Source organism: Diceros bicornis, chromosome 9, assembly GCF_020826845.1.
Source record: "Diceros bicornis minor isolate mBicDic1 chromosome 9, mDicBic1.mat.cur, whole genome shotgun sequence".
NCBI classification, from domain to species: Eukaryota; Metazoa; Chordata; class Mammalia; order Perissodactyla; family Rhinocerotidae; genus Diceros; species Diceros bicornis.
Window position 1 is genome coordinate 87044971 of NC_080748.1, and position 18931 is coordinate 87063901.

The following is an 18931-nucleotide window of genomic DNA, read 5'->3' on the forward strand; positions in this document are numbered from 1 at the left end:
GATGTAAAGATTCATCACAACTCAGTCCTTGCACGTGACTGAAGCAAACGGGGCAGTCATGAAGCTCTGTCACTGTTTCATCCGGAGTCTCGGCTCCTCTTCCTCGTCATTCTCGTCTCTGCAGCTCAGGCCTTCACGTGGCAGCCGGGACAGCTAGAGCCCCTCCCCGGTTAGGCTCTTCTCCCGCACGCGGGATGTCTCCATCCCCCTTCCTCTTGGGGGCTCCGTCCAGCCTGGCCTGTGGCGTGCCCACCCCCGAGCCCTGTCAGTGTCGGCACCAGAGCGCGAGGAGAGTCCCCGCTTCCGTCGTCTCTCCAGATCCTCCCCGTCCTTAACTCAGGTTCACTCTTCCACAAGGCACACGCCAAGGTCTCACGTGGCTGTGGATTTGAACCCAGGCTCTGCCGAACACAGCCACGGGATCCAGGCCTTAAGTATCCTCATCTATAAAATGGACTCAAGGGCCAGCCCCATGGTGTAGTGGTTAAGTTCTCTCGCTTCTCTTTGGTGGGTGGCCCGGGTTCATGGGTTCGGATCCTGGGTGCAGACCTACACCACTCGTCAGCCACGCTGTGGCGTCCCACATACAAAATAGAGGAAGATGGGCACAGATGTTAGCTCAGGGCCACTCTTCCTCAGCAAAAAAAAAAGAAAAGAAAAGAGGAAGATTGGCAACAGATGTTAGCTCAGGGTGAATCTTCCTCAGCAAAAAAATAATAATAATAAAATAAAATGAAATAAAATGGACTCAACAGTCGGGTCCATGTGGTGCAGGTGTTCTGAGGATTCAACGAGAATGGACTGCAGTTCAGCCTGGAACCTGAGACGCGCTACATGCTCACAAGGCAGAAGCTACAGCCGCACACCCCTCACGTCTTCAACACACAGCTCCCAGGGAGGGGGCCAGCTCTCCCGGCCGGTCCCGGGGGAGGTCTAGCCTGACTTAGGGAGGCATGCATGGGGTTGGGGGAGGACAGAAACGCAGTGCCAGGCACAGAAAGCGAGACTGACCCAGGCTTGTCCCCCTGCAGGGAGCCTGTGGCCTCCCCGTCCACCAGTCACGGGGACTTTGTGACTGTGCTTGCCCTTCAGGCCACGTGAGGCTCACTGTGACCATCACTGTGGTCACGGCTTGGGGGACAGAAGGTGGTATCTGCCCCATGTCCTCTCCCCCTGGAGGTGGCTCTGACCACGTCTCGTCCCGAGGTGGTCATACTCTGCAGCTCACAGTCTACACTGAGCATCACCCAAATCGGGGTTATTACTCAATGAATTATTAATTTGTAATTAATGAAAATAATGAATATTCACTAACAAATAGGAAGGTAGAAATGTATGAAAAGAATGATTGTCACCTTAATGATAGTAATAATAACAGCTGGCAATTATTTCCCTCTACCTGACCATTCATGAACTCAATAACACACACACACACACACACACACACGAGACCAGGTTAACCTCTCACTGATGTGTGGTCGGTAAACAAGGCAATCGGCCCCACGAGTCTCGACACAAATGGTAAAGGCCGAGCGACAGATGGCTGAGCACACAGTCTCAGCCAACCTCCAGCTCTGAGACGCAGAGCAAACAACACCGGGGCCTGAGGTGACCGCTGCTCCAGCCAGAGCCGGTCATCTCAGATCCTGTTCTCTTTAACTCAACTGCAAAAAGATTTTAACCTCAACTCCCCAACAATTCAACTGTGTTTAAATTAAATCTTGACCCCCAGCTGAATCAGTCTGGTACCACCGGAAACAGGAAGGTACAGGCATGCGGTAGGAGTCAACGTACCAGGCAGTATCCTTCCAACAAGAGCATCTAAGAGCCAAAAGGATTCTTCTTCGTTCTTTGTTATCAGAATCAGATATCCCGCTATGAAGTTCATGCCCTGCAATTAGAAAATGAGAGACAAATTTACGTCGCGTATAGCCACCGCAAGGTCTCCGATTGTCTGGCTGCCACTGATCTTCCACGTCTCTCACCCTCCCCTGAAACCTGCATAATTCTAGAATTTTAGTAAAACTCCAGAGACACGAAGGAACTGCCATCTAGTGATGCATCTAGTCAAGCCCATGTGAAGGGAAGAAAAGGAAAATGGTTAAAAGAATCTGAATACTGAATACTGCCTTAGAAAACCTCTTCAAGGAACAGTCCCCTTATGCTAAAATACAACTTACGAGTGGTTTCTAAAAAAGATTGCTCTGATATGTACTAACAGCGGGAAACTCCATAGCAGAAGGGAAACTAGACCAGTGACCACATTTCATAACAGCCATAAGTAACACAGTCTGACACAAGGGGTGGGGAAAGAGAGTGTGGATGGAGGCTGTTTCAGGGAATTCTCGGCGCACTTGCCAAAGGGCGGATGTTGCCAAAACACTCGAAGTGTGTGACTCAGCTGAGAGAAGCAGCTAGAAGCAGCTAGAAGCAGCCGAGGGCCGGGGGCCCAACCACGGTGAGCTACTGTCACCTCCGGGCGACTGGGTTTCAGACGCTTCTACCTTCTGCTTTTTTTGCTGTCTGTATTTTCTAAAATAAATATGTATTTCTCTAGTAATAAGGGAATAATCCTGCTTTTGTTAACCTACAAGTATGGACACAGAGACACCACAGAGGGAGAACGCCATGTGAAGATGGGGGCAGAGACTGAGCCTAGGCTCGGCAGAGGCCACTCGGAGCTGGGAGGGCCTGGAGGAGTCTCCGTCACGGCCTCAGGAGGAACCAGCCTGCCCACACCTGGCTCAGACTTCCAGCCTCCAGACGTGACACAACCAATTCCCAGTGTTTACGGCTCTCAGCCTGTGGTCCTGTGTCCTGGCAGCCCCAGGAAACTAAGACATGTGCATCTGTGTGTATAAATACGTGTACATACATATGTGTGTGTATATTCTGAAAGCCAGCAGAGCTCTGGCATCATGCCAATATTTAAAATTGTGGGGTTTCTTTTTTAAAGCTATTTGTGCGTGTGTGTGCGTTTGTGTGTGTGTGTGAGGAAGACTGTCCCTGAGCTAACATCTGTGCTAATCTTCCTCTATTTTGTGTGCGGGTTGCCTCCACAGTGTGGCTGATGAGTGGTGTCAGTCCCTGCCCGGGATCTGAACCCAAGAACCCGGGCCGATGAAGAGGTATGCGCCGAACTTAACCACCACGCTGCTGGGCTGGGCCCCTAAAGCTATTTTTAAAACCAACAAGAACAGTAACTAGAGTAATCTAGACAGTTTCTCGGCCATCCTGCCCTCCCCACCAAAGGCTGAGTCCTTGTTCCTGGACGTTAGGTTAACGACGGTAACAAAGCCCAGAATCAGGACTTGTCTGGGAGAACGGGCCGTCCCAGCTTCGCCTGTCTGCAGGCGCCCCCACAGGGGACAGCACCATGAAAACACAACCTGACGAGTTACTCGGGGACACGAGCAGGTCACTACGCTTCTTTGCAGCTGGTCTTTTCAAAAGGATCCGGCTCACTCTCACCAGGCTCCCCCTTTCGTCTCGACCCAGGAACAATGCCACGTGCCAACCACGCGGGAACACAAGCTGTCAGACGACCCCCGCTGCGCCAACTCTGTCCAAACCTCACACAGGACCCGGCGCCCTCGGCTCCTGTCTGTGACGAACCCCTCACCCGTGCCTGGAGAAGGACGCCCGTCACTGTGGTCTCACTCCCCGTCCGCTCAGGACACCTCTGGACAAGCCTCGGCTCTGGGAGCACTGGCCGTCTGCAGCTCAAACGCACAAACGCACGGAGAGCCACCGCCACCCGTGACAGCGTGCGCCTGTGCTCATGGCCACAGTGACGGGCAGCACCCCGGGAACGGGCAGTGGCAGCCCACCTGGCGGGAAGCCCAGCCTGTCACCTGCACGCCCCCCAGAGAGCTCGACTCTCCCTGCCAGGCTCCGCCTGCATCCCCAACATGAAGAGAAGTGTCCCCGTAACGCGCTCCAGGCTGAGGGTATGGCAGGGAGGACAAGAAATGGTCCTCCTGCCTCAGCGCTGCTTCCCGAAGAAATCCCAGACAGGTGAGACCGGCAGGCGCGCAGGCCACTGTCACGCTACCTGCAGGGAGGTTGTGACTGCACGAAAGGACCTTGAAGGAAACCCCCCCCCAAACACACACACACATACTCTCACACACTTACACGCACACACACTCTGCACCATGGCGGAGGTGCTGGTCACTCTGTGTCCAGACAGCACAGCCCTGTGCTCCCTTGCATGACCTCCTACCTGCCTCCTGACCCCACACCCTCCCCCCAACACCAACAGAACCGTCATGGGTCCAGTGGCTTCTCTAGTGGGAACACTGAGTCACAGGCCGGCTGAGGGGTCGCTGGTCAGGGAGTCTCTGAACTGCGCTCATGGGGACCACCAAGGCCCCAGGACGACAGCCCTGTTATAAGTCTGTGGGTGTCCACCGTCATCACCCTCCCTGCTGGCGCCTGCTGACTGCAGGGGGCTCACCTGGCAGTACCCCACGCCTTGGTTGTGGCGCCCGTGGGCCAGCAGCACGTTGTACAGGGTCTTCTGTAAGCAGGGGTCGGCGCCCCTCCGGAAGTTCACATTATCCGGGAAGGTCCTGTTCATATCTGCAGGGAGGTGCTCGACAGAGTTATTCCAAAGGTGGAAACAGAAGACTGGTCTATGAGGAACCAAAATCCTTCCCTGTCTACCCCTCAGGGAGGCCTGAGCCCCCACCGGTTAAGGGCTGGGCTCTGTCCACCTGTGAGGAATGGCTTCCACCCAGGTATGTGCTTGAATCACACAGAAAGGCTCCACAGCAACCAGTGCCTGCAGCCTCCACTGTCAAGGCCGAGAGCGGCTGGAGGCAGGAGGCAGGAAGGGGCGTTCCCTGGATGCTGTCCTGCTCCAGCTACGCTCGGGAGGATGTGGCGGGTCCCAACAGCCATTGTTCCCAAATCAGTGCTGGCGAGTGGGCTCCTCCGACCTGACACCGGCCCTGCAGGGCCCTGACACCTCCTCGCTTCCCTCCACTGCGCAGACCCGCCGGCCCCTCCACCCTCACACCTCCCTCTTAGCTGGGCGGGCTTGACTCTAGGGCCATGGGTGACAGGTGAACAGTTTACACAAAACTTTGGACTATTTTCCCAATTCTGTAGATCTACAATGTAACGAGGCAGAACACACCACGATGCCCTCTCAGAGGTGAACAGACAGAACTGCAAACCAACAACTAAATAAGCTCAGCACTGCCGGGCTTTGTCTGCAGGAGGGCTCCCTGGCCAGCCTCTTCCTGCGCGCCAGACACCCGCTTCCTCGGCCCGCCCCCTCCTGCCCGGCCCGGCCCAGCCATTCTGTACTGACACTGGGCGACCTCACCAGAACAAAACCTTGCCTCACGCCAACCTCACGCCTGACTTTTTTTTTTTTTCCCTTTGCTGAGGAAGATTAGCCTTGAGCTAACATCTGTGCTCATCTTCCTCTATCTTGTTTGTGGGACGCCTCCACAGCATGGCTGCGTAGGTCCCCGAGCCCGGGATCCGAACCTGCAAACCCCAGATCACCAAAGTGGAGCGTGAGAACTTAACCACCATGCCACCAGGCCAGCCCCACGCCTGACTTTTTAGAGCTCAGTTTTGTATGTTACCCCTGCAGACGCGTGGAAGGGGACAAAGATGTGTGTCAGCTGAAACAATGACACCTTTTTCTGATCCTAACGACCCTCCTTAGATTAGTGTTGTGTGTGTCACTGTCCTGCCTACCATCACCGAAATGCATTGGGACCCCCACTCACACACGTGGATCTGAAGATAGCACACCCCCCGAGCTCACTGACGTGCTGTAAGAGGGGCATACCCGGGATCTCCCCTCTGCCTAGGGAAATCCCGCCTCTCCTCCAGCACTGACGCCTGCACAGCCGCTGGAAACGCCGCGCCAGAATTCTCTTCCCACCTCCAGCCCAGGCCCAGCCTTTGCGCGTAGAGAACCAGGTCTGAGCAGAATAGGAAGCTTCGTGCCTCCAAGCACATTATTTTTCATGGTATGTTTTTCCACAAAAATATTTTTTCTCTGCAATTCTAAACATTCCAAAAACTGAAATCGATCAGGAGGGAATGAGAGTGTTTTTTACTAATTCAGACTAGCGTGACCAGCCCTGCTCATTCCTACATAATATATTTTATTATGAGACGTTTCCCCGCATTTGAAATCTCTCTACCTCCCTTCTTCCCATCGTGGAGGTGGCTGTGGACAGGGACGTCCAGTCTACGGTTACACGGCATGACCCATCCACTCTACTGTCCCTGTAGAATGATGTACCCAAATTCCTCACGAGAACAGACGTGGAGTTAGCAGTGACCCAGCAATCCCACCTCTGGGGGTACCCCCAAAAGAACTGAGAGCAGAGCAGCATTAGTCACAGCAGCCAAAAGGTGGAAGCAACCCAGAGGTCCACCGATGGATGGATAAACAGAACGTGGCCATCCACACACTGGGATCTCGTTTGGCCTGAACAAGGAAGGAGACCCTGACACCTGCTACAACACGGATGGACCCTGAGGACCTTATGTCGAGTGAAATAAGCCAGACACAGACAGACAAATACTGTGTGATTCCACTCATACAAGGGACATCCAGCCATCAAGTTCACAGAGACAGAAAGCAGATGGTGGTGCCAGGGGCTGGGGGTGGGGGAAGGAAATGGGGAATTTAATGGGGACAGAGTTTGTTTGGGAAGATAAAATGGTAAATGTCATGTTACGTATATTTTACCATAATAAAAAAAAATATCCAAAAACGCCAGCACTAAACAGAGGCTTTAAACTCATTTTCAAACAAACAGCAACATTCTATTTTATTTCACACGCTCGGCCTCCCTTGGTCCTAAGGTCTCTTCCCAACCTGAATCAGCATTTCTGGCCCCAGGAGGGACGCCTCAGGCTGGGCCTTCAGCTTCTGTTCTGAGACCTTGGCAGAAGTCTGCTGTGTGTCCGGATGCAGCCACCCAGCTCAGCTGGCCCCAGCCCTCCCCACCGGCTCCACCCCGGGGGATAGGAGACCCCCAGGGGCTGCCAGCGAGGGCTGAAGGCCCCCTTTCCTTATGTCGAGGGCATACCACTCTCTCACTGTCACAAGTCAGTCAAACTTCTCAGAACTTAAAAGTAATAGGATTTTTTTTTAAATTAAGTATTTGTGGGCTGGCCCGGTGGTGTAGTGGTTAAGTTCACATGCTCCACTTCAGTGGCCCAGGGTTCACGGGTTCGGATCCTGGGCACAGACCTACACACTGCTCATCAAGCCATGCTGTGGTGGCGTCCCACATATAAAATAGAGGAAGATGGGCACAGATGTTAGTTCAAGGCTAATCTTCCTCACCAAAAAAAAAAAAAAAAAAAGGAAAACAAAATTTAAGTATTTGTATTTCTCAAAAACTGTTAAAATCAGAAAGGCAGAAGTATTTCCTAAAAATCTAATGACTCAGTTTAGGTTAAACACTTTTTTGAGCACTCTGAACCTCAAGAGCCAGTGAGCCTACGTGACTACTGAGGAAAGTAGAGGAAAAAGAAGTTAGATGCCCAAAATATCAGCGTCCCTAGACGATAACTAGAGTTTGACACAAAGAAAGAAAACACTGGTGTGTGGCCTTACCACATCTGAGCAGGCGTCAGCCCACTCTTGTCATTCTAGGCGAGAACCCCTACAGCGACTACCTGACCGCACAGTCACGGCTCGCTCGGCTGCCTCCTCCGTTCCTTGAGGGATTCTCCATGGAAGAAATCGGTCTCTCTACGACCATTTCCTTACTAGCCAGCTGGGTGCTCTCAAATATTTGCTGAAGGAATTAAAACACTGTTCTTTCCTAATGAACACAGTTTTTTTTTTTTCCTGTGAGGAAGATCAGCCCTGAGCTAACATTCGTGCCAATCCTCCTTTTTCTCCCCAAAGCCCCAGTAGATAGTTGTATGTCATAGTTGCACGTCCTTCTAGTTGCTGTATGTGGGACGCGGCCTCAGCATGGCCGGAAAAGCGGTGCGTCGGTGCGCGCCCGGGATCCGAACCCGGGCCTCCAGTGGCGGAGCGCACACACTTAACAGCTAAGCCACGGGGCCGGCCCCCTGAACACTTAAGTTTTGATTTTCCTTTGAGAAAAATATAATTTCAAATTGCAACCAGCTGGTGCATCTTTGACAAAGCAAGCTTCTTCACCAGCATCGCGATCTTGAAGACGGGGCGCACACACAATTCCTCCCTCGGGGGGCGCCCCCCCGCCCCTTGGCTCAGCCGCCATCACCTGAGGGACGGACATGCCTCACCTGTCCTGATCGCCTCCTCCAGGCTGTCATTCCTCTCTCCCTGGAGAAGCCGGTGGTAGTAGCCGGGGTTTCGGTCCATCTGGGCCTGAGCACCGCTCACCCCCATCCAGACTCGGGCCCGGTGCTCGAGCGGGACGCCTTTTCGGATATAGCGCTTCACTGAAACCGAGAAAGGGCCACTTCAGGGGGACGGACGAGCCTCTCCTGAGGCCAGAACCTCGGGGAGGGCCCGCCGAGCCAACAGCACTACCTTCAATGCTTTTAGCGTTCCCCACTTCTCCCCCTGAACAGAACATACAAAAGATGCAAAACTTCACACACCTCCATCAAAACCATCAAAACCGGTACGTACGCTCGTTACAGAATTTGCTCTCCTCCCAAGAGCACAGTCGGGCGGGCTCCAATAACCCCTGTACTCCACTTCCCCATCAACGCACAGAGCCGACGGACCAGGGGCTGCGCAGTTCACCCTCTGGTCCTCCCTCGCCCCGCCCCGCAGACCGTGCGAGACGCTGCGGACTGAAGGCGGGTTAGCCCCTGCCCGGCCTCAGGCTCCTGGTCTGGGGGGGCACTCGACCAGGTGTGGCCCAGGGTGCTGAGAGTGGAGCTGGTGATGGCAGAGACACTGCACACGGGAGGGACAGGAGCCACGCTGAGTGAAGGGACATGCAGCAGGAAGAGACTCCCCGTGGTCCCGGGGAGCCGCAGCAGGGCAGTGAGGGCTGGAGGGACAGCTGTGGGCAGGGGCAGACCTGGAGCCCTCGTGTGCCAGACTCAGGCTTGGCCGCGTGGTCCTGCCCTGGAGGTGACAGGGAAACAGCAGGGCCCGAGGTCCTGGGTGTTCTGGAAAGCTCTCTGCAGCCACACAGAGGACAGATGGATCGGGAGAGACCAGCGAGGCCAGGCTGAGCAGGAGACAGCGGCATCGGGGCCACGGGCTGTGTAACGTGCGTGGCTGGACGCGGGCGGCTTCAGCCACAGGTGTCCTGGTCCTGTGTGCAGCTCATCTCTGTAAACCGAGAACTGCCGCATCTGGGAGGGGTATTTTTACTGATAGTAAATATGTGAAAGGTAATCAGTAATTTTCTAACGACCACAGAAACATATAGGAAAAGAAGCCAAAAACCACGTGTTTCCTCAGTTAACCACTGTTCCGTAATCTCCCAGGCAGATGCGAAAGACCTGTGAGGCTAACGTTCCAGTCAATTCCAGTCAGCCCAGGGGCCGCCTTACGCTTCTAATGACCTTAATTTAACCCTCAAAACAGTTCATTTTCAAAGCACATATTCAAAGCTTAGTTGTTTTCCTTGGATATTATACTATAAATGCCATTATTTTAAAAGAGACCACACTCCAGAAAAAAATAAAAGCACACACAATTAGTGAAATTCCACAAGCTGCTGTAAAAAGAAAAAATCAGAGGCACTAGCTGCGTTTAACAGAAAAAAATTATAGGAATAACATTACAGGTTACAGTTGAGAAAAGCACTATCGATAAAACCTTACTAACTCAAACGCCGAGGCTACCAGAACTGACGGTCGTCCGTTCGTGAGCACCTTAAATGCAAGCCCCGCAGGCCACGCCTCATGCACGTGCCACTCCTCGAGGGGCACGTGGGGCAGCAGGAGCACACTGTGTATGTGCAGAAGGACGCAGGGGTGACGAGGGAAGAGCTGGAGGAGGAAAGAACAGACACCAGCACCATCCGCCACAAAGGAAACCTAAGAAACCCTCTGCTGTCTAGAAGCACATCAGAGGATCACGTCTTGGCAAGAACATCTCTCTTTTTTTTTTTTTTGTGAGGAAGATCAGCCCTGAGCTAACATCCATGCTAATCCTCCTCTTTTTGCTGAGGAAGACCGGCTCTGAGCTAACATCTATTCCCAATCCTCCTCCTTTTTCTCCCCCCAAAGCCCCAGTAGATAGTTGTATGTCATGGCTGCACATCCTTCTAGGTGCTGTATGTGGGACGCGGCCTCAGCATGGCCCGACAAGCGGTGTGTCGGTGCGCGCCCGGGATCTGAACCCGGGCCGCCAGTAGGGGAGTGCGAGCACTTAACCGCTAAGCCACCGGGCTGGCCCAGGCAAGAACATCTCTGTACTTGGTCTGTTCATACTGTTATAGGCACAAGAAAGCATAAGCTTTGTTTTTACATTTACCAAAAACACTCATAATTCAGCACAACCTTCCCTCCAACTTGATATGAGGTATACAGAAGTCTGGCTGCAGGTCTCACGACCCCTTAGGGGGCAGTGTGACCAGGAACACCCCACGTGCGTCGTTAATCCTTCTCTGCTGAAGAGCAGGGGACGGGTCAGTCCCAACTCGGGCGGGAACCGTTCTAGCTTAGACGGCAGCAAAGGGAAGGTCATGAAAAAGTCAGTGGAACCTCTACATACTAACAACAAACCACTGAAATAAAACCATCCAAGAGTCTCATTTACAATAGCACCAGAAATAAAAGGAGAAACACTTCGATGCAAGTCTAAGGAAAGAGCCACAGGATCTGCAGGTTGAGTGAAATCAAGGACCAGATGAGTGGAGAGTGAGACCACGGGCACCAAGTTCGTGGGCCGGAGGACTCAGTGTTGTGAAGAGGTCAGTCCTTCCCAAATTGAGCTTCAAGTTCAATGCAATTCCTAGTAATGTTCCAGGAAAAATACTTACGTTGATAATGACAAGCTGGTTCTAAAATTTATGGGGAAAAAAGAAAACGGAAGAACCAGAACAAATCTGAAATGAAATTGGAGTCGTCACACTCTGATTTGAAGGCTCACCTGAGACTCACACTAATCACGACGGTGTGGTATTGGTGAACAGACACTCACGTGGATTCATGCAACAGAAGAAAAAATCCAGAAACAGACCTACACAAACAGTATCAATTGCTTTTTAACAAAGTTACAAAGGAAATTCAATGCAGACAGAATAGTCTTTCCAACAAAGAACGGCCAAAATAAAAAACACCAAAAATACGAAGTGCTGGCAAGAGTGTGGAGCAGGAGGAACCCACACCCATCGCTGGCGGGAACGCGAAATGGGGCAGCCGCTGTGAAGAGTCCGCACAAGTCAGGCACACAGCCACCGCGTGCCCCAGCAACCTCACTCCTGGGTGTCTACCCAAGAGAAACGCAAGCTCACGTTCACACGAAACCCTTGTGTGAAGGCTTACAATGCTGGCTTTCCACATCCAACGTCCCTGAGGAGCGGATAAAACACTGTAGTACACAGCACAACGAAAGGCTCCTCGGCAATAAAGAAGGAACTGCTGACACGCCCAGAATCTCGGAAGCGTCTCAGATGCGTTATGTGAGGTGAAAGCAGCTGGACTCAGAAGGCTCCACACTGTGCGGTCCCATCTGCGCGATAGCCCGGGGGGGCGAACGACAGGGACAGAGGACAGAGCACTGGGAGGGCACTCCAAGGGGATGGACTGTTCCAAGGCCTGCCTGGGGGGGCACACGAGTCTCCGCGCTTGTCTGCGCTCACAGAACGGTAGGCGACTGCCCTGTAAGTTAAACCCGATCATTTAGAAATACCCAGCTAAAAAGGGCAAGCGCGAAGGGGTAGCCCTCTCTCTGGAGTCAGACTCTCAGCTCTGCCATGAGGTACTAGCCCCAGACCCTGAGCAGGCCTCGGCTGCCTCACCTGGGAAATGGAGCTGATGCGCAGCCAGGTTCCTGAGACGCCCAGGGAACCTCAGCCAGGTCTGACAGAGGCAACGACACCCACAAGTTTCGGACAACAAAGGCCTCTGTTACGCGAATTTACAGTTTCTTTAGAAGAGAATGAATATAGTTGACGTGTCCGCAGAGACTGACAAGGGTGGGGCGACCCCACAGAGCATTACTAACATCTGGAGAAGCGTAAAATATAAGGGAAAACGGTTGGGAAATTTTTTAAAAAGAAGCTAGACCCCAGAGAATTAACTTCCAACTGTCTGCCCCAACAGAGTTAAGCAAGTCCCCAGGTTCTTGGCCTTTGTCTTTGAAAACATGTTTTTGTAATTTAATCCTAATGTAGATGGTGCTAATATCCGAACCCACTAAGAGGAGACGAGAAGCAGCAAAAGGCCGTGAAGCGTTTTCCCTTGCAAGGTCCCTTCACCAGGTTGGGAAATGAACAGGAACAAGGAGCCAGGCCAGGGTAGGACCGAGTCTGCTGAACTAGCTTCCTCAGCTTGAGGAGAAAGAGCAAGCTGTCTTCAAGGTTCCTGGTGGATATTTGCTTCGGACAAAGAAAAAGAAGAAAATATTCATTGGAAGCACAAATAGTGTAATCAGTACATTACAGCTGTCATCTGAAGACACACTGATGCCGAGACTTGCAGACAACTGTGTCACTGGAGACATTAATGCGGGACAGACGAAAGTCCTCCCCAAAAAGAGAAAAGACACAGTAGAACCAAAAAAGCAAGAGACAGTTAAAGAGCAGGACCAAGGGTGACTTCAAGGTGTGCTCGCTGAATGCAAGGACGGGTTTCCAACATTGAGGTCCCTGGCTCTTAAAGTCCACACTGTGGGCCCAGCATGCCTTACCACATCACTGCTTCCCTGGCGGGTCACAGACCTGACTACACTGCAGTCAGCCTAGAACATCTGGCAGGAAAAACCCAGATTCCCCTTTCTGGAGTACCTCGTCCACTCCCATTTAGGGCTGTCGCTCTCTTAGAGCGCTGTCAGTGCCAAGAGGCCCCCTGAACGTCACGTGGAAACACGCCAAGCTCCAGTGGTGACACCTGGGTCACAGAGCCGTGGGAGCCACATGCCTCTCCCCAGATTACCTGAGTCCCCATGTCCTGAGAGAACATGAGGCCACTCTTCCCCTGGACACTGAATCCCATCCCCCAGGCCGAAGACGCTCCAGGAATCAAAGATATTTGCTCCCTGTTACGCCAATTACACTTGCAACTGCAATCACACATCTTAATGGAACATTACCTGAGTCAAAGAAATACTACGGCAAAAAATAATTATTTCAATAAAAACCAAGTTAAATTTTTAGAACAGTTGATAGAGATAGGTGCTCAAAAAAAGCAACAACAAACAAAACCTGTGAATCAGGCGCAGAGAACTGCCAAGTTGGGGAGCACAAAATCTGGGAGGATGCTGCATTCAGATTGCTTTTATTCCTGCTCTACTTGGAAAAACCACGATACTGGAAAATAGAGACAATGCGCTGACCGTGGTTCCGGCAGGAAAGATACAGAATTTAAATCCATGGACCTGCCCTATTCAGAGAAAAGGAGATGACAGGACAGAACCACACAACAAATCAAAGATGGGAGAGCAAAGGTGCATCTGAGTTTATGTAAAAACAGAAGGTTTACACACAGACGCACATCTTGTAGTGACTCTGTTTTAAATGACCTCTGGGTCAGCAGTCCAGAGCTAGCCATGCTGGACACGAGGCCTTCTCCTGCAGTAAGAGCAAACTGCAGGCCCGTGGGTGCAGCTGCTGCATTTGTATACGTGTGTGTGCATGTGTGTGTGCACCCTGCTCCTGGGGGAGACGTCAGCAGAGTCACCAGTGAGCACCTCTGTGGGAGACTGCGGCCTGGGGCGGGAGAGAAACTCAGTGTCACTTAAGTCTTCCAGTATGATTCAGATGTTTTACCACGTGCATAAGTTATGTTTATCCTTATATACCGCTATGTAACTTTTGGAAATAATCAGACCCAGTCAACTTGTAAAAATAAGTCAAAAGGAAAAACTAAAGGCAGATGTGCTGCTGGAGACACGTTAACACAGAGGTGACGCAGGGAGGGACATCAGCACAGGATTCCTGGCGGTACACTGGATACTGGCTCCGGGGGGCTGCAAAGCAGCACAGGACACCCTCTGAGGTCCTTGCAGCTGGTTTTATGAAATGCTAGTTTACCCGTCTTGTTACTAACACTTCTCATTGTACAGCCTTGAGGAGGGAGCTCGGTCAAGGGAGAGGCCCGCGTCGGGGTCCAGCGTCGAGGGACAGCCTCCTTCGGCTCTGACCCCCGTCAGACGGCCAGTTTCAGATGGGCCAGCCTCCAGCCAGCCCTCTCCTTCAATCCAACTATTTCCCAGGCATCTACTGTGCCGGGGGCTGTCTGGTCCCTACTCACTGGCTCCTTTAAAGGCAAAAATTGATCTCGTCAGCCCCTTGCTTAAAAACCCTTTCCTTGGGGGCTTCTCTCATCCTGGTCACAAGATGCAGCCCACCTGTGTCCTGGGGCAGGGTCCCTGCTCCGTCTCCGGCCTGGCTCTCCACGGCCCTCATACTCCGCTCACACAGTTCCATCTCCTGCAGCTGACCCCTGGCCTCACCCCTCACCGTTGTTCATATCTTATTTCAGGAAGCCTCCCCATACGCCCCTATGCCTCATGGATCTGAGTCCCTCAGCTCCCGGCACACGCCTACCAACGCCTTCACCACCTGCCCCAGAGGCACTGGCCATCTGTCCGTCTGTCTCTGCAGGGGAACACTGCAGGCAAACACTTCATTCATTCACTTGACAAACACGAGGCAATCACCCCGGCCAATCCCTGCCAGCAGGGAGGGATCCTGGATGCCAGCAGGGGAAACGGAGGATAAAATAATCAGATCCGCACTGCAGTGGACCTAGAGGAGGAGCAAATCAGCAGGAGGGTAGGAAGGGTGTGGACCTGTGTGTGGTGTGACAGGAGGGACGCGCATTCCAGCCTCAGGGGGTGGCATCGAGTCAAGACTGGGCGAGGGAGGTGGGGCTGGGACAGAGAGGAGAGGGTCCGGGCAGGACTCCGGTTTTCACTCTGGGGACTCAGGGAGGGCTTTGTCACAGGAGGGACAAGCGGAGACCCCGGCCCAGCTCACCTGAGGAGCAGGAAGTCAGTTTCTCTGGAAAGGGGGCCTCGGTCCCCATTGCTACCTGGCAAGCAGGCCCCATCTCAAAGGGAAGAAAGGACGCCCTGCACCTTCACAGGGAGAGTTCCAGCTGAACTCAAAGCTTCGAGCCTCAGCTGTGCACCTGCACAGGCGAGCACTCGCCTGGTAACCTCCGGCCCCTGGCGCTGCCCCAAAGATACCTGGGCCAGGCTCAGGGCAGCCCCCCGGGGGAAGGGCCTAAGGACTGGAACGCTCCTCCCTGAACTTCTCTCCGTGTTTGCCGAGGGCGGGGTGGATCAAGCTCTGAGCTCACCTGTCATACTTGTCTGCACCCGGCTACTTCCCTTTAGAAGTTTAGACCATTTGATTGCTCTTCGAGTCAGAATCACCAGATAGGTGGAAAAAAATTCTTCATAAGCTGCATAATCAAAGTCTTCAGGCCTTTCAAACCCGTAGGGATCAAGCCTACAACAGAGAAGAAAAGCCCCAGAATAAAGTTCCACGGAGCAGCGCGACCTGTGGCACAGAGGGCCCGGCCTGCAGGTCCTGCTTGGGTCCTGCCCTGTCCCCAGCCCTGCTCTGCCCCCGGCCCTGCCCCCAGGTCTCCTGCCCTGCTCTGCCCCCCACCCTGCCCTGTCCCCAGCCCTGCTCTGCCTCGGGCCCAGCCCCCAGGTCCTCTGCCCTGCTCTGCCCCCTGCCCTGCTCTGCCCCAGGCCCTGACCCCAGGTACCCTGCTCTGCTCTGCCCCCTGCCCTGCCCCCAAGTCCCCCGCCCCGCTCTGCCCTCTGCCCTGCCCTATCCCGCGGCCCTGCCCTGTCCCCGGCCCTGCTCTATCCCCGGGTCTTGCCCCCGGGTCCCCCTGCCTGCCCTGTCCCCCGGCCCTGCTCTGTCTCCGGCCCTGCTCTGCCCCCAGGTCTTGCCCTCGAGTTCCCCTGCCCCGCTCTGTCCCCAGCCCTGCTCTGTCCCCCGGGTCCCCGCGGGGAGGAGGCCGTGAACCCGCGTGGGGGCTGCGGCCTGTCGGGAACCGTGACCGACCCCGCGGGGAGCGCGCCCGGGCCCTCCCTGGGCGCAGAAGGGGACCCGGGCCGAGCGCGGCGGGGGCAGCCCCCAGCCCAGCGGCGCGCGCAGGCGCCGGCTTCCCCCATCCCCCCAAACTCCCACCCCGCACCCCCAGGCTGGGTGAGGGGCGCCCGGCCCCTGGGCCTGGCCCTGCGCGCCCACCTGGGGACGCGGTCCCGCGCCGCCTGCGCGCGCTCCGCGGGCTCCATGCGGTGCGGGTCGCCCGGAGCCGCCGGGACCGCGGGGCCCAGAGCAGGGGTCAAGTCCGCCTGTCCGGACCGCGGGCCGCTCGAGTCCTTCCGCCGGGCGGCGGGCGGCGGGCGGGGGCGCCGGGCGGGGAGGGGGAGGGGCAGGGGTGGTGCTGGGGAGGAGAGGGGAGGGAGTGGCGGGGAGGGGGGAGAAGAGGGGAGCGGGAGGGGAGGGACCCAGGAGGACACCGTGGCGGGGCGGGGCTGCACCTGCTCCTGCGGCCCCCCACCAGCGCGGCGCCCGGAGCTGCGGGAGCGGCCGCGAGGGCGGGGCGTGGGATGGGGGCGGGGGTGCCCGGGAGCCGGGGGATCGGCCCGAGGGCGGGATCTGGAGGCCCGGAGGCGGATGGGGGACCCTGGGAGCAAGATGGGGGACCCGGGGTGGGGATGGAGGAGACCCGGGGGCGGGATGAGGGCGAGATCCGGGGGCGGGATGGGGGCGCGCTGCTCATCACCCCCCCAGGGCGCACGGTCCAGAGCAAAGGTTGGAGGAGGTAAATCCGGTTTGCATTCTTTCAAGATTCCTTCAAACCTCAGTGCCCAGCAGGTCCAAAGGCCAGAATTCTGACCTATGACCCCTATTTTTTTCTTTATGCAGAAAAAGAGCAAGTCTTGTTTTTTATTTGCTCTCCTTCCGACCTAAGAACCACACGGAGATTAGATGATGGTAGCTCCGCGCCCACCGAGGGAACCTGCCCTTTGCTTCCTGCCTGCCCGACCAGACCCGGCCCTCCACCCAGCAAGGCCTTGGAAAACGGCAGGGGCCCGGAGCGCGGCGCCCGGAACGCGGGCTGTGGCCGCTACGCCCGCGGGTGGAGGGGCCGCCCTGGGGGACCGCCATCCGGGCCGCCTCGGGGTTACCAGCTCAGGCGTCTGCTCCTCCTCAGGGGCAGAAGCGGGGCTCCTCGGCTGCCTCTTCCCAAACACTCGTGTTCGGAATCCTGGGAGCGAGAGTCAGCCGGGCGCTCTCCCAGCTGAGCGGTGCTGTGACCCCGCAGCTCCGTGTGCCTCTGCCTCGGGAGGCGGCACCGCGGAAACAGAGCGCATCCGTTCCTCCCGATGCTCCAGGGCCGCCCTGGGCTGGGACAGGGTCTTCTCTGGTCCCAGTTCCCGTTACACTGTCCTGAGACTTCAGTATGTGGCCTGAAAACCACGTCTGAACTGCTGTTCGTATCCGGGGGGCCATCGAAACTTTGCCAAAACTGTGTTTTGAGTTTGTTTAGGAAATGTGGTGAGATAAAAGGGGATTTAAGATTCTTTAAGATTTAAAGTGCTTTGTAGCCTCAGCCCTCCACCTCCCAAGGGTCCTTTTTTAAAGATGGGTTCAGAACAGCAGACATCAGAAAGACACCTTCTCCCTAAAGGCCACGTGATCACCTGCTGTGCCCGGGAGCCCACTCCACCCGTGGCCAGCCCCCTTTGAGGAGAACGTCTTTCTGGGACTCCTGATGCACTTTCTCATGAAAAGTACCTATAACCATGGCCAGATGTGGTGGAAGTAATATTGTCAGCATACCCCAAAGTCTCCCAGGGTTTCTGTGAACCCATGTGGGCACTTAACGTTGGTTCTTCAAGAATGTTCCATCTGAGGGCTGAACAAGGAGCCTGGAAAGTGATTTGTGGAACACACTGCCGCTAAACTGGGACGTCTGTCTGTCTGTCTGCACGCTTCTCCAAACCCTTTCGGAAGACTTCAGGAAATCCAGTGCTCGACCCAGCATCACCCCAAATGCTGGCTTCACCAGTGCTCCGAGCTGGCCTCACCAGTGCTCCGAGCTGGCCTCACCAGTGCTCCGAGCTGGCCTGTTCTGGGAAAACACAGGCCTTCAGCTTGGTTCACAGGGTTTTGCTTTTGAAAGACACAGTGTCCCTTTCTAAGACCCCTGATCTGCGCCCCCAGCTGCTTGGCACATTCCCAACAAGAGTCCTTTCTTCTGCAGACTCAAGCCCACAGAGAGGGTGGCTTATCCTTACACCAGCGCCCGGTGGTCCTGTGGCCCACGCTGCTCCACCTCGGCTGGTCTTATAGAACAAGGCAAGCACGCAGCCCCCGGCTCTCCTGGGCCTCTCGCTCTGCCCCTCTCTCTCCCCTCTACATGGAGCTGCCACCAGTCGAAGCAGATGACCCTGGGCTCCCTCCCATCCTGACCTTCCTTTGGGGCCCAAACCCCATTTCCTACTTCCTCCCACGATTTCTATGAGCAGGTTCCACACTCCTACTCCTGCCCCCCCTTCTCTTGCGCTCAGCTTCTTGCACCCCCAAACCACCCTGGCTTCCAGCCCTGTTAGCACAGCTCTGCCACCTCCCGCCTGGCTGTCTTGCAGACACTTGTTCCAGGCCCCTCTGTTGGTAAGTCCGGCCCTTCTCCTGGTGGCCAGTAGGATTCCATTCCCCTCTCACCCGCTGCCTCACAGAGGTCCCTGCACTTGGACTTGACTGTGGTGGCCAACCGTGGCCAAGTGTGTTTTGGGGCCAGATGAGACTCGAGTGGGAGCATTCGGTGTCAGGAACAA

General features: G+C 55.0%; 1 protein-coding gene across 4 annotated transcripts in view; it reads right to left on the reverse strand.

Annotated features, from left to right (window-relative positions):
• Positions 1-17297, reverse strand: part of GRTP1 (growth hormone regulated TBC protein 1) — a 30247-nt gene extending 12950 nt beyond the window's left edge. For 2 of the 4 annotated variants that reach the window (XM_058548535.1, XM_058548534.1), the window contains exons 1-5: positions 16332-16448; positions 15424-15575; positions 8269-8427; positions 4460-4584; positions 1795-1891 (exon numbers count right to left, since the gene is read on the reverse strand). In XM_058548535.1, coding sequence (XP_058404518.1) covers positions 1795-1891; positions 4460-4584; positions 8269-8427; positions 15424-15575; positions 16332-16378 — 580 coding nt within the window. In that variant the 5' untranslated portion in view covers positions 16379-16448. Of the gene's footprint in view, positions 1-1794; positions 1892-4459; positions 4585-8268; positions 8428-15423; positions 15576-16331; positions 16449-17278 lie in introns of those variants that run through there. The other 2 variants (XM_058548538.1, XM_058548536.1) reach the window with 2 other exon arrangements.
• Between the last annotated feature and the right edge of the window lie 1634 nt (positions 17298-18931).